We start from the raw sequence: 26830 nt of genomic DNA, 5'->3' as shown, positions 1-26830 counted from the left end.
TGGTGGCGCATGCCTGTAGTCCCAGCTACTCAGGAGGCTGAGGCAGAAGGATTGCTTGAGCCTAGGAGTTTGAGGTTTCTGTGAGCCAGGCTGACGTCATGGCACTCTAGCCTGGGCAACAAAGCGAGACTCTGTCTCAAAAAAAAAAGAATACATACAGTATAGTTCCTTTTATGTTAATAAAAAAGGTCAAAAACTATTCAGACTCAACAGTAAGTTATTTAGTGGCAAAACTAGAAAGACAAGGGAATGATGAACTGAGTGGATAGTGGTTACTTCTCAGAGGGCAGTTAGGGTGCCAGATGAAGAGGAGCGCAGGGTACTTCAAAGATGCTGGCAGGTACAAAGGAGTGTGTGTATGTGTAATATAGTTTATTATGATCAAGTATATTTAACATAAAATCTGCCATTTTAATCATTTTTAAATGTACAATTCAATGAGTTGCATTAATTATATTCGCAATGTTGTACAACCAGCATCACTGTTTCCAAAATGTTTCCATCACCCCAATCAGAAATTCTATCCCCATTAAGTAATAATTCCCCATACACAAATGTTTTTGTAAATATTTATGTACATTGTATATTCTTTTTTGTTTATTATATTTAATAATGAAACGTTTAATGTAAGAGGTATGCCAATTCCAAAGGCTTCAGCAACCGTTTTCTCTGGGAATGAAATGGAGAGATTAGCCTTTAGAATTTCCAGGCATGTGACTTTTTATGTTACTGAATGGTAGTGAGTATCATATAGCATATACTGTTATCAGTAGTAAGGGAAATAATTTTATATGAAGAAAAGCTTTTGAGGCGATACAATCTTTTTCATATTAAGATTCATTTTTCCTATTTCAAGGAAAAAGTAGAGCTAAAATTTCTGTTTCTAGATAATCTTTGTTTAATTCAGTTTGATCTGTAAATCTTCATATGCTTACCAACTGTTATGCTGATTTACATTTGTAATTATGTATGTGATATATTTTAGGTTTTTTCTTTTTTTAAAACTGCAGTAGCCTAGCCTTTTTTCCAATTTTCATTTCTTATTTGAAGGTTAATGTATTTTAAATTTGTTTTTCATCCTGAGTAGGTTTTTCAGTGATGTGGTTAATACTTAATTCTTTGCTTTTAGAAAGTAGTTGAGGATATTAGAGAAAGGAAAGCATATTGTTTAAATAGAAACACTATAGTAGACAACTTAAGCATACTGTTTATATGTCATTATAGGATTATATACTTGATAAAACTTCACAATTGAAGATTACAGTACTAAAGGCTTGTGAATATTCATGAAGAACCAAAAAGATTTGTATACACTGTGTCCATTTTTCTATCAAGGACAATTTATTCTTACTAGGTTAGATAGATTCAAATTGAATCTAGAAATAATACATGTGATTTTTATATATGTCATATTTTTCTTAATGTAGTTAAGTTATTACCATGCATTCATGTTCTATTAATGGGAAGTACTTTGATTGGATTCTCATCTCAAGGAGGAGTTGTTTCAGAGCTGGTGTGCGCTATTATGTAAGAGGTGAGATTAATTTTGTCATCGTGATTGAGTACTGGGTCATATCTATCACTAATTAGCGTTTTGTCTTATGGTGACATGAATGTAACCTTTTGTGTTTTATTTGTTTCATTATCATTTGATAGCCTCGCTAAATATTTATCTCCTGTTTCATTATAATAATTAGATAGGTCTTTTGTGCCTTACTCCAGCTACCATAATTACATTGCAAATGTTAATGTAGCATTATAGGCTGCTTCTTACTGCTTTAAGAGGAGTTGCTTATGTTGTTTGTTGAATGTCTGAAATCACAGATGAACTCAGTGTAGTTTTCAGTAACCTCAACTTGTATCAGAAAGAATTTTCTTGTATTGCTTTTGGTTTCTTTGCATGCATAAAGCTAGACATTTGATTTTATGCCTTCAACTTTGTAAACATTTACATTTCTAGTATTTATTCTCCAGGCTTTGTACTAGCAGCATGCTAATTTGCTCAAACCAACATTTTAAAATCTGTATTAAAAGTTACTGTCATTATGAAAAGGAGTTTCTCTAACCTTTCTGTTTTCCTTTTTAAACTGAGTATATCAGAATATTTAATGACCTATGGACCAATAACTAAATTGTAGTTTTGGGCCATAAAGTTGTAGAGATTATTTGGTTAATGTCTCTTATTGTAGAAGATATAGCAGAGGTAGAAAGACATTGAGTGAGCGATCTGGTCAAGATCACAGACCAAAATTAAAACAACAACTCCCTTGTAACTAGATCTTGGATTGAAACATAATTTTTAATTAAATTTTTTGAATAGGTAAGGCATTTACATATTTCAAATATCAAAAAGTATCTTTAGGCCAGGCGAGGCGGCATGCCTATAATCCCAGTGCTTTGGGAGGTGAAGGCAGTTAAAATTATTTTATGTTTATTAATAAGTCTTTAACACTCCTCTTTATGCCTATTTAAATGAGTGAGCTTCTATTAGTTTTCTGATTATGTAGATGCTTTTGTTTGAATTTTGTTTTTACAATTACATCTCCACTAATTTTAACTGACTTAATTCTCCCCTGAATTTGTGTGTTTCTGATGTTTTTTATGTAATATAGTTAATTTTTTATTTTTTCCAATTTAGGAATTGATTCTGAAGGCCACGCAGCTAACTTTGTAGAAACAGAACAAATTGTGCACTACAATGGAAGCAAGGCTTCATTTGTACAGGCAAGTTAATATGTCTATTAGGCAGCCAACCCTTCTGCTTAGATTGTGATTTTTTTGGCCATGTTTTTGAAATTTCCCTCTTATTCCTTCCTCTCTGTGCCTAAACATCATTTTTGTCTACAGTATGGAAGAAATTCACCTGGCAAAGCGTAGTCCATTAATCTGACACTGACCTGCTTTCATTTCCTGCCCTTAAATTAAATCTCTAATGGAAAGGATAGGGTAGGAAGTATGAAGAGAGTTATGGAAATGGAGTCACCTATCTGTTTAATGATGTGGACTTATTCAGGACAGTGATGATAGGATAAGCTGATGGTTTGTGATTGACTTTATCTGACTTGCACTTCATTGTGAATAATGTGTCTCTTTTGTTGCCTCATTATGGAGATGTGGATCACTTGCTGCTATAGAGCATTAGAGGTCAAACATACTCATATGTTCATAAACATATTCATTTGAGATTGAACAATTTTCTAATTTTTTCATAATACCAAACTATATAACAGATATAACTTGTTAATTTTTACTTGTGGATAATTTTATTTTAGAATTTGGAGGAAATATAAAACTATACTGTACAAGTACCATGTATATAAAACCAGAAAGAGAAAAAGTTTTTTCCAAGTGTATTCTCATAAAATATGAACTTTAGGAGAAGGTGCATATGGACTTCTTTCATAGTTGGTAGTTGTATTATTTTTTTCCTTTGCAAAGTTGTTAGTATATGTACTCCAAGACTGGTCCAAGTGCAGTGGTGTTTACAACTAATTGATCACCACCAGGTATAAATCCCTCTGTTCCTTCTCCACTCCCACTGCTTCACTTGACTAGCCGTTAAAAAAAAGAAAAACAGGCCGGGCGCTGTGGCTCACGCCTGTAATCCTAGCTCTTGGGAGGCCGAGGCGGGTGGATCGCTCGAGGTCAGGAGTTCAAAACCAGCCTGAGCAAGAGCGAGACCCCGTCTCTACTATAAATAGAAAGAAATTAATTGGCCAACTGATATATATATAAAAAATTAGCCGGGCATGGTGGCGCATGCCTGTAGTCCCAGCTACCTGGGAGGCTGAGGCAGAAGGATCACTCGAGCCCAGGAGTTTGAGGTTGCTGTGAGCTAAGACGCCACGGCACTCACTCTAGCCTGGGCAACAAAGCGAGACTCTGTCTCAAAAAAAAAAAAAAAAAAACACACACACACACACACACACACACCCTTGACAACAAGTAAGTTGGGAAAAAGAAGTTTGTATTATGTTTCTTTTCATATTTCTCTCTCTCTTTTTTTTTAGACTCGAGGATCAATACCAGTTTTCTGGTCCCAAAGACCAAACCTCAAGTATAAACCACTGCCACAGATCAATAAAGTCGCAAATCATGTGTGTATCTTCTATGCTTTTTTCATTGGCTAAAAATAGCTTAATGGCTTTATAGTTTGCACATAGAGAATGTGTTAATTCCCCAAAAGTTAGAATTTAACATCTTTAAAGCCCTTCCACTTGGTTCTGGCACACAGTGAATCTCTAAACCAAAAGACTATGCAGATGGCATGTTAGAAGTATGGAAAACAGGGTGGGTGTGGTGGCTCATGCCTATAATCCCAGCACTTTGAGAAGCCAAGATGGGAGGATTGCTTGAGGCTAGGAGTTTGAAACCAGCCTAAGTAACATAGCAAGCCTCTATCTCTACAAAAAAACTAAAAAGTTTGTCAGGTGTGGTGGCACACTCTTGTATTCCCAGCTTCTTAGGAGGCTGAGGCAAGAGGATTGCTTGAGCCTGGGTGTAAAAGGTTACAATGGGCTATGATCATGCCACTGCTTTCCAGCCTGAGCAACAAAGCAAGAATATTTAGTATATTCTGCTGAGGTGGTGCTCAGAGTTAAAATGATAGTATTGTAGTTCAGAGTAAAATATATAATTATAATTACTGTTTACTGTGTGGTATTTAGAATATCTAGAAGCCATGGTCCCCATCCTGACATCACTATTTTGAATATAGACATAGGATATTTAAGGACATCCTTTTAAAATGTTATAAATATTCCTATAATGTACTTTGGTAAAATATGTAACTTTTTTTTTCCTCTCTAGATGGATGGTTTCCAAAGGCATTTTGATTCACAAGTAATTATTTATGGGAAGCAAGTCATAATTAATCTGGTATGTTTCTTAAATGTTTCTTTGGGGCAAAAAAAGAAAAAACACCACTTTTTTTTTTATATAACAGGAAAGTTACTATTTTAACCATTTATTTTTAAGTGTATAATTCAGTGGCATTAAGTATTTCATAATATTGTACAACCATCATCATTGTTCATTTCCGCAACTCTTCATCTTACCAAACAGAAACTCTGTGCCCATTAAATAATAACTCCCTACTACCTCCCTCCCCCAAGCCCTTGATAATTCTATTTTATTTTCTGTCTCTCTGAATTTGCCTATTCTAGGTACCCCATATAAGTGGAGTCATACAATATTTATCCTGTTGTGTTTTGCTTATTTTACTTAGTATGTTTTTAAGGTTCATCCATGTTGTAGAATGTATCAGAATTTCATTCCTTTTTAAGACTGATTACTATTCCATTGTGTATATATACCACATTTTGTTTATCCATGCATCAGTGGACAGACATATGGGTTGTTTCAACATTTGGCTATTGTGAATAATGCTGCTATGAATATTGGTGTGCAAGTATCTGTTTGAATCCCTGCTTTCAGTTCTTTTAGGTTTATACCTACAAGTGAAATTGCTGGATCATATGGTGATTCTGTGTTTAACTTTTTAAGGAGCTGCCATACCGTTTTCCATAGTAGCTGTACCATTTTACATTTCCACCAAGAATACACCAGCATTTCAGTTTCTCCGTATCCTTCCTAACAATCCTTATTTTCTGTTTTTTAGTAATAGTCTTCTTGATGGGTATGGAGTGGTGTCTCATTGTGGTTTTGATTTACATTTCTCTAGTAACTGGTGATATTCAATAGTCTTTTCATGTGCTTGTTGGCCATTTGTGTATCTTCTTTGGAGAAACGTCTACTTAAGTCCTTTGCCCATTTTTAAATCAGGTTGTTTGTTTTTTGTTGTGTAATTGTAGTAATTCTTCATATATTCTAGATATAATCCCTTATCAGACAGGTGTTTGAAAATATTTTCTCCTATTCTTTGGATTCTTTTCACTCTCCTAATACAAATGTCCTTTGATGCTTAAGAGTTTTTAATTTACATGAAGTCCAACTTACCTATTTTTTTCTTTTGTTGCTTGTGCACTTGGAGTCATATCCAGGAAATCATCACTAAATTCAACGTCATGAAGAGTTGGCCCCTATAGTTTCTTCTAAGAGTCTTATAGTTTTAGATCTTAACATTTAGCTCTTTGATCCATTTTGAGTTAATTTTTATATATAGGGTAAGATAAGGATCCAACTTCATCCTTTTGTGTGTGGATATCCAGTTTTCCCAGCACTATTTGTTGAAAAGACTGTCTTTTTCCTACTGAATGGTCTTGGCACCCTTGTTAAAACTCAATTAAGCATACATGGAAGGGCTTATTTTTGGGCTTTCTGTTCTATTTGCCCTTTTGCCAGTATGATCCTATTGTGGCTTTGTGTAATAAATTTTAAAATCAGAAAGTGTGAGACCTTCAACTTCCTTGTTTTTTAAGATTATTGTGTCTATTTGGAGTCTCTTGAGATTTCATATGAATTTTAGGATAAGTTTTTCTGTTTCTGCAGAAAATGCCATTGGGATTTTAATAGAGATTGCGTTGAATCTACAGATCAATCACTTTCAATCCCATATTGTCATTTTAACAATATTAAGTTTGTCAATCCATGAACACAGATGTCTTTCCATTTATTTATGCCTTTTAAAATTTTTTTCAGCAATCTTTTGTTGTTTTCTGTTTACACACTTTCATCTTCTTGGTTAAATTTATTTCTGAATATTTTCTTCTTTATTCCTGAGTATTCTTTTCATGCTATTATAAATGGAGTTGTTTTCTTAATTTCCTTTTTCAATTTTTCATTGTTAGTATATAGAGATTCAACTGATTACTGTGTGTAGATTTTGTATGCTGCAACTTTGCTGAATTTATTATCTCTAACCGCTTTTTTGTGGAATTTTTAGGGTTTTCTACATATAAGATCATGTCATTTGTGAACAGAGAAATTTTACTGCTTCCTTTCCAATTTTAATGCCTTTTATTTCTTTTTCTTGCCTAATTGTTCTGGTTAAAACTCCTGATACTCTGTTGAATAGAAGTGGTGGAAGCTGGCATACTTGTCTTATTCCTGATCTAAAAAGCTTTTAGTCTTTTACCATTTTATGATGTTAACTATGGGTTTTTCATTTATGGCGTTTATCATGTTGAGAAAGTTTCCTTTCATTTCTAAGTTACTGAGTAGAGTGTTTTAATCAAGAAAGACTGTTGAATTTTTTCAAATACTTTTTCTGTATCAGTTGAATGTTTTTTTCCCCTTTTTTATTAATGTGGTATATTACATTGATTGATTTTTATATATGGAACCTTCCTTGCATTCTGGGACTAAGTCCCACTTGGTCATGGTATGTAATTTTTTAATAAGGCTGCTGAATTTGGTTTGCTACCATTTTGTTGGGGATTTTTATATCAGTATTTGTAAAGAATATTGGGTCTGTAAGTTTTCTTATAGTATCTTTGGTTTTGATCTCAGGGTAATCCTATCTTCATAAAATAAGTTAGGAAGCATTCCCTCTTTTTCAATTTTTTGGAAGAGTTAGAGAAAGATTGGTGTTAGTTATTCTTTAACTTTCGGTAAGAATTCACTAGTGAAACCATCTGGTACAGGCTTTTCTTTGTTAGGAGGTTTTTCATTACTGGTTCGATCTCCTAACTATTGGTCTATTCAGATTTTCTGTTTTTTTCATGACTCAGCTTTGGTAGCTCGAGTGTTTCTAGGAATTTGTCCATATCTAGATTACCTAATTTGTTGGCATACAATTGTTCATAATATTTTCTTATAATCCTTCTTATTTCTCAAAAATTGGTATTAATGTCCACACTGCCATTGCTAATTTTAGTAATTTAAATCTTCTCTCTGTTTTTCTTGGTCATTCTAGCTAAGGTTTATCAATTTTATTGATCTTTCAAAGAACCAACTTTTAATTTTGTTGACTTTCTCTATAGTTTTATATTCCCTATTTTATCTATCTCAGCTTTAGTCTTTATTTCCTTCCTTCTACTAGCTTTGGGTTTAGTTTACTCTTTTCCTTGTTTCTTTTTTTTTTTTTTTTTTTTTTGAGACACGGTCTCGCTTTGTTGCCCAGGCTAGAGTGAGTGCCGTGGCGTCAGCATAGCTCACAGCAACCTCAATCTCCTGGGCTCAAGCAATCCTACTGCCTCAGCCTCCCAAGTAGCTGGGATTACAGGCATGCGCCACCATGCCTGGCTAATTTTTTCTATATATATTAGTTGGCCAATTAATTTCTTTCTATTTATAGTAGAGACAGGGTCTCGCTCTTGCTCAGGCTGGTTTTGAACTCCTGACCTCGAGCAATCCGCCCGCCTTGGCCTCCCAGAGTGCTAGGATTACAGGCGTGAGCCACTGCGCCCGGCCTTTTCCTTGTTTCTTAAGGTGTAAACTTAGCTTATTAATTTGAGGTTTTTTGTTTTTTTTTAATTTAATTTTATTTTTTTGAAACAGAGTCTCACTTTGTTGCCCAGGCTAGAGTGAGTGCTGTGGTGTCAGCATAGCTCACAGCAACCTCAAACTCCTGGGCTCAAGCAATCCTTCTGCCTCAGCCTCCCAAGTAGCTGGGATTACAGGCATGCGCCACCATGCCCGGCTAATTTTTTCTATGTATATTAGTTAGACAATTAATTTCGGTTTCGTTCTTGCTCAGGCTGGTTTCAAACTCCTGACCTCGAGCAATCCGCCCGCCTCTGCCTCCCAGAGTGCTAGGATTACAGGCGTGAGCCACCGAGCCCGGCCTGAGGTTTTATTTTTTAATGTATGCATTTACAGTAATAAATTTCTCTCTTAGCACTGCATTTGCTTTATTTCATAAGTTTTGGTATATTGTATTTTTGTTTTCTTTTGTCTTGGGTATTTTCTAATTTCTGTTGTGATTTTTTTTCTTTGACTCAATGGTTGTTTAAGTATATGTTATTTAGTTTCCACATATTTGGGAAATTTCTAGTTTTCCTTCTGTTATTTTAGTTTTATTCCATTGTGATTTAAAAATATACATTGTGTGATTTTAGTTTTTTAAAATTTTTTGATTATTTTATGTCCTTGAGTTTGTCCTGGAGAATAGTCCATGTGTGCCTGCAAAATGTATTCTGCTGTTACTGAGTGGAATGTTATATCTATGTCTGTTAGGTCTAACTGGTTTATTGTATGGATCACATTCTCCACTTTGTTATTGATCTCTCTAGTTGTTCTGTCTATTATTAAATGTGAGCTATTGAAGTTTCCAACTATTACTGTAGAATTTTCTGTTTCTCCCTTCAATTCTGTCAGTGTTGCTTCATTATATTTTCAGGTTTTGGTGACTTGTTGCATGTATGTTTGTAGTTGTTGTATCTTCTTTGTGAGTTGGTCATTTTATCAATATATAATGTTCTTTGTCTCTTGTAACAGTTTTTCACTTAGAGTGTATTTTGTATAGCTACGCCAGCTCTCTTTTGATTACTCTTTGCACTTTAAACCTATGTGTGTCCTTAGATCTAAAATGAATGTCTTAAAGACAGCATACAGTTACATCATGTCTTTTATCCATCCTGCCAATCTATTTTTTTATTGGAGAGTTAATCCATTTACATTTAAAGTAATTACTGATAAGGAATGGTTTACTTCTGCAATTTTTCTATTTGTCTTCTATATGTCTTATAGCTTTTTGTTCTTCGTTTCCTCCAGTATTGTTTTCTTTTGTGTTCAGTTGATTTTTTAGAGTGATACATTTTGATTACCTTTTTATTTTGTGTATATTCTGTAGCTATTTTGTCAACTTCAATTGCATATAAAAACTCTTCATGTAAAGCTTCTTCCTTCCCTTTTATGTTATTGATGTTACAAGTTACATCTTTATACATTGTGTTCCCAATAACATAGATATATAATTATTTTTTATGCATTTAACTTTAAGGTCCTGTAGAAAATAAAGTTACAGGTCAACATTATAATAATCCTAGCTTTTATTTTTCCCCTTGTGTTTACCTTTACTGAAGATTTTTATATCTCCATATGGCTTCAAGTTACTGTGTAGCATCCTTTCATTTCAACATGAAGGACTCCCTTTAGCATTTCTTAAAGGTCAGGTCTACTACTAATGAACTCCCTCAGGTTTTGTTTATCTAGGAATGTCTTCTTCATTTGTAAAGGATACTTTTGCTCACTCTAGAATTCTTGGTTGACAGAGTTTTGGTTCTTCCAGCATATTAAGTATGTCATCCCACTGTTTTCTGGCCTTCAAGATTTCTAATGAGAAACAGGCAGATAATCAAACAGAATCCTTTGTATGTGATGAGTCTCTTCTTTCTTGCTACTTTCAAGATTTTTTGTTTTTCTACCATATAATTATATCGTTTTCAGTATGGGTGTCTTTGGGCTTCTCTCTGGAGTTCAGTGCACTTCTTGGATTTATAGATTCACATCTTCCATCAAGTTTGGGGGACTCACATCTTTCATCAAAATTGGGAAGTTTTTGGTCCTTTTTTTCTTCAGGTAATCTCTCTGCTCTTTTCCATCTGGAACTCTCATAATATATTATTTGTTTGATGGTGCCCCAGAAGTCCCTTGGGCTCTGTTATTTCTCTTTATTCTTTTTTCTTCCTGCTCCTCAGACTTGATTATTTCAATTTTTTTATTTTCATGTTTGCTGATTTTTTTTTTTTTTTTTTTTTGCCTGCTCAAATCTGCTGTTGAGCTCCTGCTATATTTTTTATTTGTTTTTGTGCTTTTCAGCTCCACATTTGTTGTTTGGTTCCTTTTAATAACTTCTCTGTCATTATTGATGTTCTTATTTTGTTCATATATTATTTTCCTGATTTCCTTTAGTGTTTTGTGTTTTCCTTTATCTCATTGACTGTATTTAAGACAGTTGTTTTAAAGTCTTTGTCTAGTAAGTCTTAATGTCTTGGTTTCCATGGGGATGACTTCTGTTATCTTATTTTTTTTCCCATTGAATGAGTTGTGTTTTACTGTTTCTTCATATGCTTGTGACTTTTTTTTAATTGCACATTTGATTATAATGTCATAAGTGGAAGTCAGAGTCTTCCCCTTCTCTAGGGTTTGCTGGGTTGCTTTTTTGGTTGGTTGGTTCGTTCGTTTTTTGATTGTTAAAGACTGTAGTAATCCATCTGTTTTGAGACTTTTCCAAATAATTTTTGCAAGGACTATCCCTTGTCAGGTATGCTTACTGAAGTCTCTGTTCCTTTTGCTATGTTCAGCTAAGGTTTTGACAATTCCGTTGAATTCCAGGAACTGAAATGAACAAACTAACAAAAAAGCAAAAACAAGAGAATAACCCTTAATCCCGTTCTTTACAGACTGGCTCTGTCTGGGGTAGCTCTTCACTGATTAGCCAGGCCTACTCCGAGCCTAGGGGTCAGTCAGAGGTGGAGGCTTAAGGTCTTCTCAGGGCTTTTCTGAGTATGCGTCTTGCCTGAGTGTGCGGGTGGCCTTCTAAACTCCTTCATATATCTATGGCTGCTTTTGAATGTCCTAATTTCCCAAAGAATATCACCCAGCTTCTTCTTCAGTGTTTAGATGGTCTATTGTATATCTCCACCCAGAATTTCTTGCCCCAGGCACCTATTGGTTTATACTCCTCTTGTAGCTTTTATAAGCAGTGTCCAACAGTTTTACTGCCGTGCGCAAAGTTATGAAACACAGAGATGAGGTAGTGAGTCCTTTGCATTAGAACAGATGTACACAATTATCTGTAAATAAGGTCTGCTTCCTCTCATTTGATAAGGTGGACTGAGAATCGGACTTAGTGATCGTCACCATTTTGGGGAGGGGGTGGGACAAGGACAAATAAAAATGCCACAAAACTTTCCCACAGTTTTGAAAGTAGCTTTTTTTTTTGGTTGGCCATTTGGTTGGTTGCTATAAACCTTTGATTGTTTTCCAGAGCTCCTACAAAGTTGACTCAGACAGCTTCAGGTTGTTTTACTGATGTTTCCGTGGGGGAATGAGAGCTTAGAGCTTCTTAGTTTGCCCTTTTCCTGTTGTCACTCTCTCTTTTTAAATACACTAAAAGCTATGGTTCTTAATTTTTTACAGGTTAACCAGAAAGGATCAGAGAAGCCTCTTGAACAGAAATTTGCAACAATGGTGTCTTCTTTGGGAAGTGGAATGATCAGGTACCTCACTAGAAATCTGTTACAAGTCTTTTCAGATCAGATGTATGCATAGAGCTCGCTAGATATATTATAGTTCACCTTACTTTTTTTTTGTATACTAGATCAGAGCTGTTCTCTGGCATAATTTATGTTGCAGAATAACTTCTTTACAGTCAACTTTTAATTTGAGTTTACTCCCTGATTAAAATCCCCTTATCAAGGCTTTGTGTCCCTATAAGGCTTTGTGAGGCTATGGCCATTAGCTCATGACTTTTAGTCTTCATGATTGTTTGGTGTGGTGTCTGTGATCCTGAGCATCACATGAGCTGGCGTGGTTTAGCTATGCACGGTGGCCTCATCTGGAGCAGCAGCTTTGTCTCTTCTATAAGTCACCAGGCAACACTTGCAAACTCTGTGTAGCCTTGTGAAAAGATGGGGATCCTAAAACATCAGTTGCCCTGTGGAAAGGTACATAGTAATTAGTCAACCCATCTGCAGCAGGAAACGGGGTGGAAGGTAGGAGTGTACTATGGTAAAAAGTGGCTATGAGCATTTGGGGAAAACTTCCCCCGAAAATGGTACTGGGTTATTTGGGAAGAATTTTTTTTTTTTTTTTTTTTGAGACAGAATTTCACTTTGTTGCCCAGGCTATAGTGCCATGGCGTTAGCCTAGCTCACAGCAACCTCCAACTCCTGGGCTCAAGCAATCCTGTCTCAGCCTCCCGAGTAGCTGGGACTACTGGCATGCACCACCATGCCTGGCTAATTTTTTTTTATATATATATTTTTAGCTGTCCAATTAACTTGTTTCTATTTTTAGTAGAGATGGGGTCTTGCTCTTGCTCAGGCTGGTCTGGAACTCCTGAGCTCAAACAATCCTACCATCTCGGCTTCCCAGAGTGCTAGGATTACAGGTGTGAGCCACTGCACCTGGCCTAACCTCTATTTTTGTGCTAATTTCTGAGGAAACCACCCTCACCCAAGGTGACCACTGAAGCCGTGGGCTCTCTTTATCTGCTGGAAGCCCACACTCTATTGATGCCCCTTCGGTCTGTTGGCGCTAAGGGAGTCACACAAGATCAGACGTTTCATCTGAATTTTCACTCTGCAGATGAGAGTGTAATGTGCTTCTAGTCTTCCTGCGTTATGTCTTGTTTCGATCCTGAGCAGGAAGTTTGACAGAAGTAGAATATATGAGATTCTTTATATATCTGTGGTGCTCAGGTTCTCTGTACTTTCTTCCTCCCTTGACATTCAGGACTTGGTTAATGAGTCAAGGGGCAACTTTTCAGCTCATGGTAGGGCACCTGAACTGTTGGATATATTCTAACTTATAGAATTGTGCCTCTTAAATGTTAGACAACTGAAAACAACTCATTACAGATTGACAAAGAAGGAATTTAGCTCTACCACATGTATGTGTGATATATATTGACAAAGGAAAGTGAATTTTTTGTTACAATGGCCAATAACTATGGGGACTATCCTGTCCTCTGTGCTTCTTCAACCCCTGGTACACAACAGACACCCACCCTAATCCTATTTGGACTGAATGGAATTTGACCATTTTGAGCATATTAATTGATTTGAAAAACAACAAAAAAGGACCCTATTCTTTGCACATGGGGATAGAGAATAAATATATGCTAGATACTCAGTTGGACTTATCTTTACAGTGCAAACCTGACTACTGTACTTGCACTCACTTCACTGGTGTTTGCTTTTCTTCTCTACTCCTTTCTGAGGGTACCTAGAATAACATATGAAGATAGATGTGTGTGTGTGTATTCAGAGATATGTATATACTTTTTTCCTCTGAATAGGTATGAGCATGAGAAGGTGGGGTGCATATGTGCATGTATGTATATGTGTGTGGTATGTGGATGTGTGTAAACGCAGAGTGAAGGAGGCTCCAGTGTTCCCAAGAAATATGTATGCTCTGATATAGAAAGAAAAATCAGCTTATTAGATATTATTAATGGAAGGAAAATAAATGATCCCTGGGTAGTCTCTAAATACCTTTTCTTTTGATAGGTACATTGCCTTTGACTTCCATAAGGAATGTCGAAATATGAGATGGGATCGACTGAGTATTTTATTGGATCAGGTAGCAGAAATGCAAGATGAATTAGGGTAAGCTATATTATTTCCTTATGGATGGGGGAAGATATATATATATCTTATATATATAGTATTTATTATGCAGTGTCTAGTAGACTTACAAATACAATTCACAGCACTTGTCAGTGTTGATATATACTATTTTATTGTTTTTAATTTTTTTACTGGAAAGATAAGACTTAGTGACTTAAAAATAGTTCTAAATTCTTAAAATGACTGAAGGCCATGTGTTTTCATATTTTTATGAATTATCTTCTACACATTTACAAATTTTTATATAATTAGACTTGGTTTACTACTGTTTTATATTCAGTTGTTTTCCCTAAACATTCTTTCACAGGTGTTTTGTTATTAGCCTACATAGTCTTTGTAATGATAGTGTTAAATGGCTTTTTTGTGTTCTTTTGTGTCATAGTATAGTTTTAATTAAATGCTTTCCTTCACATTGAACATCTAGTTCATTTCTTTTTCTCTTCCTACCATGAAAGATTGTGCTGCAGTGCATCACTTTGGGTATATATATATTTTTTACTTATGTTATATTTCTTTTAAAAAAGTCTTCAGAGTAGAATTAATGGATCAAAATGTCTGAATATCATTGTGGTACTTTCTGTATGTGGTTACAGTATTATTTATCATTGTTTCACAGGTTTGTTGTGCTCTGTGAACATGTTGATCTTTACTTATTTTAAAGCCAGAAGAAGTAATCTGTAAACCATTCTGTCATTTTGTTCTGCCTCTGTGATAGTTCTAAACCTGGCAACACAAAAGCACTTTTTTATTTTAGTTTACATGATAATTTGATAAAACCTCTCTGATAGACATTTGCTTAGTTTTTTAAAATATATTTTTATGCTTATGAAATAATCAACTACAGTTATTTAAATCTGCTTTTTTCTGTGAGTTTCTGTCACCAGCATAGCTAGTGAAAGGAGATCGACCTGTATTAATATTGGCTATTAGAGAACACATCAGCTATGCCTGCACGTTTTGGAGGGGGTGGCTTCTTGAGATCACCCATTAATTGCTGCTGTACAGGAGTGTAAGAGAGGAGGCGGAGTGACACCAGGGTCTGTGTCTATTCACAGTGATCCACAGGGACAGTAGAGCTTTCACTGGTGACTTTCAGATGGTCTTTTGAGGTGTTTTTTTCCTTGGGGTTTTGGGAGTAGTGGAGTAAATCTGGGCTTTGGGATCTGATACATCTCAGTTTGAATCTCAGTTTACGTCTTCATTAGCCACATGACCCAGGGGCCAGTGAGTCATCTTTAAGCTTTGGTTTCTCCATTTGTAAAGTGAAAATAATAATACCTACCTCATAGACTTACTGTGTAGTTTAAGAAATAATATTTACAACGTATCTAGTATTTATTTTATGAGTACTACTGGGGTGCCAACACACATGTGCTCATATATGCACATGTATACATACCAACTCTAAATGAACCTTGCCAATTCTGCGTGACCTCACGTAGATTTTTTGTTTGAACACATTCTTGTAGGCCCTTCTTCCTAAGGTCATGATTTTTATTTTGCCTTTGATTAAATCTGTTGCATTTCCTCTCTTCTTTTGGGTTTGGGGAATAATTTCAATACATTAATATTATCTAGTGTTCATTATATGCTATGTCCAGAGTATACTCTGCTAAGTACTTTATGTATGTTATATGTTACCTCTTTAAAGTTCTACAGCTAGTAAGTTGCCTAAGGTGCTAAGGCTAACAAACAGATTGTTTGCTACTAGAGTCCATGCTATTAACCGCCACACTGTGTGTTTTCAGATTTTTGAGTTCATAGAATTATCGAGGAGCTTGTTAAAAATAAAGAAAATACAGAAACTGGTAACTGGTTGGCTGTAGTGCAAACAGTGGGTGGTTAAGGGGAGAAAGGAAAACTTATTTTTCAAATAACACCCTCGTGTACTTTATAAATTTTGTACTATTTGCATGTATTGCCCATTTTAAAAAAAGAATAAAAATATTTTTAATGCAAAATATCCAAAACTTGCTTCAGAGATTCCTATTTAGTTAATCTCAAGGTCAAGAATCTTCATTTTTAACATGCAACCCAGGGGATTCTGGTATAGATAGTACAGGATAAAACCCTGATATGTCAGGACACAGTTGGAGTAATTATGTTAAAGGAAACCCTCTTCTGGCTTTGGGAAACAAGATTGATGTCCATAGCAACCTTTATAATACTCCCAACTCTATTTTTTCACATCTTTTGGGTGAGATGACTTCTAATGTTACACCTGTTTTTTTGATTGGGGGGCTGTCCTACCTTAACCATTCAAACTTCTTTTTGGTCTGGGATAATCAAATATACTTGACTATATATTCCTGTCTGACCTTTCAATTTACAAATTTTAATAATGTCATTGAAATGAGACTCATGTGATAAGAGTTGTGTTCTTAGTAGATTTGACCTACTTTGGTATGAGAGTGTTTATACAAATGTGTGTTAGTTATTTTCTAGTGGACTCTGTTGGCAAGGTGATGACAAACCAGGATGGCGTGTTCCGCAGCAATTGCATGGACTGTCTAGACAGAACCAATGTGATCCAGAGTTTATTAGCTCGTCGTTCACTTCAGGCCCAACTTCAGGTGCATATTCTTTTTTTCTTTTATTGAAAAACAATATAGCAAAAAATTAAAGAAACTTCATTTTTAAAAACCAATAACAAAAAATGTTCATACTGCCCCTACCCTAACCCATGTCTTTATTTTTGTGTCTTGCCATCGTGGATGTGCATATTTTCCATAACCATGGTCATTTGTATGCATAATTTTTAATTTTGCCATTTTCCTTTAGCATTTATGTAATCATAGTTTTTGATGGTTGTGGTGTGCTGTAATTTACTAAGCCATTTAAGTTGCTACATTTTTGGTTTGTAAATAACACTTAGAGAATACATCTGTATATGTTATAGTTAACTTGAATTATTTCCTTCAGGTTAATTCGTAGAAATGGAATTACTGGCTTAAAGTGAATAAATATATTACTTTCTAAGAGGGTCATACCAAATTTATGCTTATACCAGCAATGAATAAATTAATCCATTTAATTGAACTCTTGCCAGCATTAGATATTTTTATTCAAACATTTTTTTTCTATTTTAATAGTACAAAAATAGCACCTCAAGGGTATTTTCATTTACATCTCTCTTATTACTTGGATATTAACTCCAAGGTAAAAGTTTTCTGGCACAGCTTTGCTTTACCACTAAGACTATGCTGATGAGAAAATAGAAGTGAATTTTTTCTTCTTTTTGTATTTGGAATTTAACACATGCAGAGCCCAGATTTCTAAATCACATTGGAATTTGCTGCGAGGGGCAAACAAAATGCATCCCAAATGGTTTCCTGCCCAGATAATTAGTAAGCGTTCATCTTTGTTTCTGACGGAGGGGCATCCTGTTCCTTTCCCTGAGTATAGTCCTGCCACTGTCCCTGTGGTACTGGGGCTCACGGGAGTGCAGGGGTTGCAAGGCCAGGGAGCTCTCAGAAGAGGCTCTGCAGCCTACCTGGGGCAGGAGAGGGTTATTGCAAGCTGTGTCACTTTATATACAAGAGACATGTTTCTGGCCTGCAGCTAGCAGCCAGGAACTGCATGATGTGATTTTGGCACTGTCTGCTTTTTCTTCCAAAATCATGTCTGGTAAAATCTATTGTACATCAATATGGATGTGTTTCCTATTCCAGAGACTAGGAGTTTTGCACGTGGGACAAAAGCTTGAAGAACAAGATGAATTTGAAAAGATTTACAAAAATGGTAAGTAATTTCCTTAATATAGGCAAAGTTGCTCAATTTTTAAAATAAATTAATATTTTGGATTTAGAATTTTGGTTGTCATTTTAATTATTATCAGCTTTTTAAAATTTTTTTTTCACAGCCTGGGCTGACAATGCAAATGCTTGTGCCAAACAATATGCAGGGACTGGTGCCTTGAAGACTGACTTTACCAGGCAAGCCAAGCTTTTAAAATATTGATCCACAGCAATGGTTCACAGTCCTAATGCTTTTTAGAATCACATGGGCTGCTTTACAACAGCAACAACAGCAAAACACCTGGGCCTCAACTGAGTCTATGAAGTCAGGATTGCTGGGGGATGAGGCCCAGGCTCTGGTGGGTTCTTAGCCTCCCTGCGGGATTCTGATGCACAGGGAGGGTTGAGAAACACAACACTACAGTGCTTCTCAAACCTTTACTGTGCACCCGAATTACCAGTCACATTCAGTAGATCTGGGGCAGGGCTTGAGATCTGCATACCTAAAAAGCCACCCAAGTGGTGCTAATGCTGCTATTTTCAAGGACCACACTGGGTAGTGAGGAGTTGGAACATTTTGAATTTATTACACATGCACTTGTGTATGGGTTCCCTGGGAGCAAAATGAGATCGATGTCTCTTGTTGTTTCATACTTCTTAATCTGGGCTATGTGTTTCTCTTCAAATTTCTTGTCTTTACCACTGGAACTGAGTGTTTTTCCTGTTTGTGCCTACTTTGGTAATATTTTAGAAGGAGAATACATATTCCTTCGACCTGCAAGGAATTTTTTTTTTGTGAAATGTTTCTATATTTTCAGGGATGATTTTTAAAATCTTTGTAACTTATTTCTATAGAATATACTCATTGACCATAAAACAGAACGAGAATTTAGTATACAAATCTGTAACTTAAAACTTCTTTTAACCAGAACTGGGAAGAGAACTCAGTTGGGACTTATGATGGATGGCTGGAACTCACTAATACGGTATTACAAGAACAACTTTTCAGATGGATTTAGACAAGTAAGTCTGTATTTGATGCTTTTTTGGTCATTAAGTGGTTATGTTTTTGCGTTGTTCTTTTATAATGTAATCACAGTGAGTTTGGGGAGTTACTAATTTACTTCTTTCTGTTCTAGGATTCCATAGACTTATTTCTTGGGAACTATTCAGTGGATGAATTAGAATCTCATAGTCCTTTAAGTGTTCCAAGGGATTGGAAATTCCTGGCTGTAAGAAACCTTTATGTTTTTCAAGTTGTTAAAAAAGCATTATGTATGAAAAAGTAGATGATGTCAGCTCCCCTTAATTTAAAATATTATATATTATTTTATATTTCATTAAAAGAAATATAGGCCGGGCGCTGTGGCTCACGCCTGTAATCCTAGCTCTTGGGAGGCCGAGGCGGGCGGATTGCTCAAGGTCAGGAGTTCGAAACCAGCCTGAGCAAGAGCGAGACCCCGTCTCTACTATAAATAGAAAGAAATTAATTGGCCAACTGATATATATATAAAAAATTAGCCGGGCAGGGTGGCGCATGCCTGTAGTCCCAGCTACTCGGGAGGCTGAGGCAGAAGGATCACTCGAGCCCAGGAGTTTGAGGTTGCTGTGAGCTAGGCTGACGCCACGGCACTCACTCTAGCCTGGGCAACAAAGTGAGACTCTGTCTCAAAAAAAAAAAAAAAAAAAAAAAAAAAAAAAAAAGAAATATAAATACTCAAGTTTCCCCAAAGAGAAGTTCAGGGCAAGAAGTAAAATAACTTCGGAGCATTTGGCTTTTTTCCTCATACTCTCTCACATATCAGTAAAGGGAATATGGACACTTTCTCATTTCAGGAAAACTTGAGTTCTCTTATGTTCAGGGAATTCAAACACAAGCTTATGTAACATGTAAGGCAAACTGCTTTTTAACCCTTTCTCCTTTTTATCTTTTCCATTCACCAGACTTTGCAAGAGCCTCTCTGGGATCTCATTCCAGTGGACAAAGTGCCCTAGATTGGAAGGGAACCCTAGTGTCCTGGGTGACCTCCTTCCGTTTAGCATTCCTTTGTTTGGAGCAAAGGCATACTTGCTCAGATCTTATAACTTAACCAATCTAAAGACTCGAGCAGTTGTGATTGAACCCCTAATTAATGATGTTTTGTTGAAAAAAGATATTGGGTATATTAGCTTGTAGAAGAGTTTTATTTTTCCAAGTAAAGCATGCACAACTGATTTTGCAGGTGATTAACATTCTTAAATGATGGTCTCTTTCCATTATCTTTTCCAGTTGCCTATTATCATGGTGGTTGCCTTTTCAATGTGCATTATCTGCTTGCTTATGGCTGGTAAGTCTGCTCTTATTTCACATTCTAGAATGTTGAACTTTCTTGTAGAACATTTTGAGCTTTTGAGTCCACTCAACACTTGATGTTTCCCTGTTAAACTTAATGAGAAAAGTAGAGTGGATGAGATTAGTCCTTAGATGTGACAGGAGGAAAAATATATAGCTAGTAGTTTGACAGTTGGTTATGTTTTTTTTTTTAAACCTAAGATTTTAAAAACATTTTTTCTTATTACCAAAGTAATACATAGTAATTATAGAAAATCCAGTAAGGCAAAAAGGAAGAAAATACTACTTATTGTCTTGCCCCTCAGAAATAAGCTAACCAGTCTTAAAATTTTGATGTTTTAATCTTTGTAAGTATGTAATTTTTTTCAAAAGTGAGATAAATAGTTTTGTAAACTCCTTTTTCCACTGAGCAATATGAACATTTTCCCATGTTCTTCATTTTTAATGTCTACAAAGTTTTCCACTTATGGACATATAGTTTATTTAACCAACCACTTATTGTTGGGCAAATAAATATTACTAATGGATTAAGACATTACTTATTAAATTGTTAATGGAAAAGAAGCCAAACTCTGTAAAATAATTTTAAAGAGATTTATTCTGAGCCAAATTTGAGGACCATGATCCGGAGCCACACCCAAAAAGCCTTGAGCAAATAGACTTGCTGTGGCTGGGTTACAGTTTGGTTTTGTACATTTCAGTAGACAGGGATTACAGGTAAAGTCATAAATCAATACGTGGAAGGCATACATTGGTTTGGCCTGAAAAAGTGGGCCATCTTGAAGGGGGTTGGGGCTTACAGGTCATAGGGGTTTTAGATTTAAAGATTTAAATTTTTTTTAGATTTAAAGATTCTCTGACTTGTAATTGGTTAAAGACATGAAACTTTGTCTAGAGGCTTGGAACATTTTAAGATAAAGAGCTGTTAATCAGAGATAAGCCACCTGACATAAATTCTTTGTGTAAATTGAGGACCTGCAGGTTTGTCTTGTATGCCCTTTGGCCTGTTAATGGGTTACAAAGGATGTCTTCAAGAAGGGAGGGGGGCATGACGAGGCATGTCTGACCTCCCTCCTCCTGGCAGGCAGTTTAGTTTTTGGATATCCCCTTGGCCAAGAGGTGGTCTATTCTGTTAGCTGGTGGGGGGAACTTTAAGATTTTATTTTAGTTAACAAAATGTTAATAGATTGGGAGTAAAATTGCCTAAGAACCTGCACTGACAGGGTCTTTACTGGTTTTCTTTTTTCTCTTAATGTTCTTTTATGTTACTAAGTTAATAAGCATTTAAAATTAAAGTGAGAAGAGTGTAGTCTCCATTAAATAATGTCCCTGTGCTTTGGGGGTTTGAGTCTGGGACTTGGTTGTATGATACCTTAAGGAGCAATCTTAGGCACTCTGGAACAAGGGCACCTTCCAGACTTCATCCTCTATCCCAAATTCCTTGGACTAACCTTTGTCAGAATGCCACCATCCTCAGGGCACCGTTCCCATGCTCCTCTTTCACCAGTCTTCCTGTATTCTCCCACATAGAAGTCATCTCTCCCTTTCTGGATCCCCAGAGCACTCCCTGTACCTCTTCTAGCACTTTCATCTTTAAACCTCATAAATACCTAGAGATTTGTTTTTCAGAAGTAGTATACCCTCTTTGGTGTACCCGACATACCCAGTGTATATTTCTCTTTGTATGGTAATGATTTGCAGAAGTATGCAAATCATTTGTCTTTTTCACTGGATCAGCAACCTTTTGAGGGCAGAAACTCTGTCTTACTCATTGTTTTATCTCCTATGTCCTGGATATAGTAAACACTCAGCAAATGTTTGCTGAATTAAGGACTCTTAATCTTGAGGAGGAGGCCCGGTACCTGTTGATCTCTGTATTCTCCTCAGTGTTCAGCACTGTCCACAGTAATGACATAGTTTTGAATAAATGCTGGAATGCTGAGTAAGGGAAAGGAGCCATCCTGTTACTATTCTAGCTGGCAAACTTTTTCTGTAAAGAGCCACATAGTACACATTTTTGTCTTTATGAATGGCATCTGGTCTCTGTTGCACATTCTTTGGTTTTATTTATTTATTTATTTTTTGCAACCCTTTCAAAATGCAAAAACCATTTCTGGCTAACAGTATGAAAACAGGTTGAGGGCACAGGAATTGCCTGTGGTTGACTGCAGGTCCTTTGTCAGGCTTTGCGTCAGGAAGGAAAAGGACAGAACTAGCGAGCACGAGCTGATTCCTCAGCTTGTTTCTTCAGAGGCCAGCAGCTGGTTTCATTTACTCCCTAGATCCTCTGACTTCTATCTTTAAAATGCTGCCTAGTGGATGCTGTTTTGGGGGAGCCACTCCACTGTTAAATTAGTTTTGTTGTTTTGTTTTGACTATACCTACATTTACCTAAAGAACCTCTAAAGAGGCAGGAGTGTCAAGACCAAGAGCTCGACTTGAATAAAATGGATGATTCCTTTGGAGAGTATCCAACAGAGTGGGCTAATAAGGATCTGCCTTTCTTTTTTTGTCCAAGAAGAATTTTAAAACTCAGAGCTGTGAAAATCAGCAAGAACGTGAATTTGGATATATTTTTGAGTAAAAGGAGATGGGGTCCTGTGAATGGTAACATCTCATGTCAGTAATTGTTGCACAGTAATGAACTTGTGACATTTGGGTATGGCAATGTTGATTTCTAGCTCTTGCTGTGATTTTTAAGAGAATGAAAAACAAATGTAGTGTGATCTCTGACAACTTGTCAGGAAGGTGTCTAGACGCTGGTTTTCTTCCCTGGTGTAGTCTCTTACTGGCAGTTGGCCTCTCCCATGTTGCTCCATCTGCAGACGAGGCTGGTAGTGTTGCAGGAGAGAAGCGACACTAGGATCAACTGTTCAAGGCGTAAAACAAGCCAGATCTTTGCCCACTGGCCTGCTGCTAACCTTCATGAACCTCAGACTTGGAAAAATACATGTCAGCACAGTTGTACTAAATGTGTTATTAAAACATAGTATTGGGTTTTGTTTTACATACTTTACTTTAATACATAACTTTTCTGAAGTACGTATATTTTGTAAAGTATATTTTTTGTGTAGGTATTTTTGATACCAGCTTATATATCTGTCATAGGTAGAACTGTGAATTAAACTATTAATAATAGTGTCTTATAATATTGAAATATACTAAAAGTGATAATGATTATTTGTGTAACAGAATACGAAATAGTTTAGATGAGTGGTTCTCAGAGCATGGGCTCTGGATCAGTAGCATCAGCATGGTCTGGGAACTTGTTAGAAATGCAGATTATTGGGGCCCCACAGTTGATGCTTTCTCAGAGCTCTGCGGAGGATTCTGGTGCTAGCCAGAGTTTCAGAACCACTGGTTTAAACATTAATTAACAGGTTCTTGTATTTTTCCTGTGAATGTACTAGTAGACTTTAATGTTGTCAAGATGTGCAAACCTATTGAAAACTGGATCTGGTATCAACATATAACTTGTTATTGACCAGCTCTTTGTTTTTCCATATCAACAGGTGACACTTGGACGGAAACACTGGCCTATGTGCTCTTCTGGGGAGTTGCAAGCATTGGAACATTTTTCATTATTCTGTACAATGGCAAAGATTTTGTCGATGCTCCCAGATTGGTCCAGAAAGAAAAGATAGACTGAATTTGTGTTTGTGGAAAGCGGCTTGGCTTGGAAGATTCCATTATGCAGAACTGGAGTCTTTACTGACCCGCTTTCCACAGCAGCTGAGGTCTTTGTAATGCCTTTATCCAAAAGCATATCTTGTGCTCTGTGTGAGGCGATAACAGAATTGATCTGATGTTACTGCCTTGGTGGTTTCTTTACTATTGGGAGAGTTGTATTTATAATTTGAAGCTATTCTATGATTAAAATATAACCAGAACTCAGCTCACAGAATAGAAGCTGAATCTATTCATTGGATTCTATTCATTGTCCATTTAATCAACTGTTGCAGAATAAGTAATATATTTTAAAAAATCTAGCTTCTTTCGTTATTTAAAACAGTAAAATTATTTTTCTATCTCAGTTTCATTTTTGTCATTGTAGAAGCAGTCACTGTTAGCAGGCATACTTTTCCACGTATCTTTGGACTTCTCATTAAAGTTTAATGCTAAGCTAACTATGTTTATAAAATGTAATTAAGTCTCTTACAGACATCAAGTAGTTTGATGAGATACTCTGTGACTTCACGATAGGGAAGCGGGGAATGGAGTCTGGGGTTCTTTGACGTTTTTGGCAGGCTGCCTCATGACTTCAGTCGGCTCATACTGCTGGAGTGTGATGAAAAAGTTCTGATATCCTTTATCTTTTTAAAAAGTTGTAAATAAAATCAAAGAATGTAAAGTCTATCTCCTAATGCTAAAGGTCCAAAGCTGCCTCTGTTTCAAGGACTGCCCCAGTGTAGAAATACCATTGACGTGTCAGCTGTACATTTTGATTTCTTTGGGGGTCACTCATTGAGACATGCAGGCCTCTCGGAGGGTCTCGTGCTAGATTCGATATTGCACTTGGGGCAACAGCTGCTTTTCCACGCATGGTACTATTGATGCTTTTCACTGTGTCAAGGATTTTGTTGGCTATCAATAAGTGTGTCTGAAACTTAGTGCTTCCAGGTAGTTATAGTTCTCCAAATCAAGGACCAACTTAAACTTTAATTTATGTGCAAAAACAAACCGGAAAAATATGCTTCAGAAGCTGTGCATATTTCTAATTGTAAGTCAGACTGTATATTCAAATTGTAATTATGGGATTTAAATATTAGAACAGTATGTAAGGTAGTATAATTACCACTATTTTAAAACAATTCAATTAAACACTGCTACAATATTTCAGTGTTGTGCTTGAAAATATGTACAGTTTTTTTCCAGTAACTTATGTTGTCCTTAAATATTTTAAAAGCGCCTTTATTTCAACATTACCTTTTTTCCAACATTATCTTTTATAAACATTAATAAGAGTTGCTAGTTTTAAAAAATCTAAAGGAAATAAGAGCTGGAAAAACCCTCTATAGCTTAAAATCAATCATTAAAACTAACAATAGAGTAAGTAAATATAGCTACCTATTCTTAACATGTAAATAAACATAATTTGTTCCAAAGATGGAATATTGAGACTTAATTCATGTCTACTGTAATATATTATTTAAATGCTACTGGGCATTTCACATTAAGAACTTACATCAGTAATTACAACAAAGACCAAATCTGAACTGCTAATGTGGCTGCTTTGTAGGCAATGAACTAATGTTGGTGTGTTAGATCTTAAGGTATCAATATTTTAGAACCCTGCAATGATTCTATTTCCAAATTCATGTACTATATACAGCCATAAGTGCAAATAAAATGTCATATTCTTTTCTAACTGCTGTTTGTGTCGTTCCTGTACTTTATCTTGAAAGGTGATGTTTTTCTTTTTTATTGTAGAATTTAAAAAATCATGTAAAGCAATGTATGATCATTATAAAAAAATTAGACAATATAAGCAAGTAAGTCAGTAGCTTCTGGAATGCTGCTTTCCAGTTATGGTACTTAAGAATTTTGAATACCCTTGTAGTTACCTTTTTAGTTATAGATAAGACCAGGGAAATATTTAGTAAAGTGTAATTTCCATAAAAAGTACACCCGACTTCTGAATTATAATTTGTTTTTCAAAATGATACAGATCTCGACTGATTAGTGGGAAAATATTGCTTATTAGAAAATTTTCTCTTCAGACCACAGGAAGCTGTTTCTGAGCATGAGGGAATGGAAAACCACCTTTGTACCTAGGAGGCCCTCACTCGTGTGGAGAGATGAAATTTCTTGGAAATGGCTTGCACGCTTGCATGCTTGCTCGCTTGCTGTTTCCACACACATACATGCACATATGTATATGTGTATGGATTAATATATGCATATATATGCATTAGCACTTGTACTGTAGGCAAGGTACAGCGCTGGCCCTGGAGGGAATCGGGTGGCTTCCTGGAGGAGGTGGGACTTATGCTAGGACCAAGGTGTTCTGATTATCTAATGCTGTGGAACAAATTAGCCCAAAAGAGAGAAAGGGGTGGAGAGGGCAGAGGAGGGACACAGACACAACAGATATGCCATGAACTCCCTACCCAGGGCTCCCCTGAGCCAGGGCACAGCCCATGTTGCTCTTATCCTTGACTCCTGGCTACCTTCCCTTTTTGGAGGAAGTGCTGGGAAAGGTGCCTTGCTCGCAAGAATTCAATACCCCAGTTCTATCTAAAGCTTTACTCTCCCTCCTCTTGCTTTTGGGCATCTGTAGCACAGTTGGGAAGAAAAGAACCTGCACCTTGGAAGCCCGCGCTCTCCTTCCCAGTGAGATTCCTATATCTTCCCAGAGAGGTTACCATTAGCATTATTATTTTTTTCACATTTCCTTGCATTTATTCCTAGTTTAACACATATGTTACACTAGATAAGTGTATTGTTTTGTGTTGTTTTGTTGTGTGTTTTGAGACAGTTGCTCAGGCTAGAGTTCCGTGGCATCAGCCTAGCTCATAGCAACTTCAAACTCCTGGGCTCAGGCGATCCTTCCGCCCCAGCCT

General features: G+C 36.2%; 1 protein-coding gene across 1 annotated transcript in view; it reads left to right on the top strand.

Annotated features, from left to right (window-relative positions):
* The window catches only part of SACM1L (SAC1 like phosphatidylinositide phosphatase), a 61024-nt gene extending 35389 nt beyond the window's left edge, over positions 1-25635 (top strand). The window contains exons 8-20 of the mRNA XM_076006814.1: positions 1433-1534; positions 2639-2724; positions 4011-4097; positions 4810-4878; positions 11986-12069; positions 14083-14177; positions 16633-16771; positions 17870-17939; positions 18061-18133; positions 18865-18958; positions 19075-19167; positions 20205-20262; positions 23780-25635. Coding sequence (XP_075862929.1) covers positions 1433-1534; positions 2639-2724; positions 4011-4097; positions 4810-4878; positions 11986-12069; positions 14083-14177; positions 16633-16771; positions 17870-17939; positions 18061-18133; positions 18865-18958; positions 19075-19167; positions 20205-20262; positions 23780-23916 — 1187 coding nt within the window. The 3' untranslated portion in view covers positions 23917-25635. The remainder of the gene's footprint in view (positions 1-1432; positions 1535-2638; positions 2725-4010; positions 4098-4809; positions 4879-11985; positions 12070-14082; positions 14178-16632; positions 16772-17869; positions 17940-18060; positions 18134-18864; positions 18959-19074; positions 19168-20204; positions 20263-23779) is intronic.
* The last annotated feature ends 1195 nt before the right edge of the window (positions 25636-26830 follow it).

This window comes from Microcebus murinus, chromosome 1 (genome assembly GCF_040939455.1).
Source record: "Microcebus murinus isolate Inina chromosome 1, M.murinus_Inina_mat1.0, whole genome shotgun sequence".
Taxonomy (NCBI): Eukaryota; Metazoa; Chordata; class Mammalia; order Primates; family Cheirogaleidae; genus Microcebus; species Microcebus murinus.
Note: the sequence above shows the minus strand (reverse complement) of the source record. Positions and strands in the feature narration are given on the sequence as shown.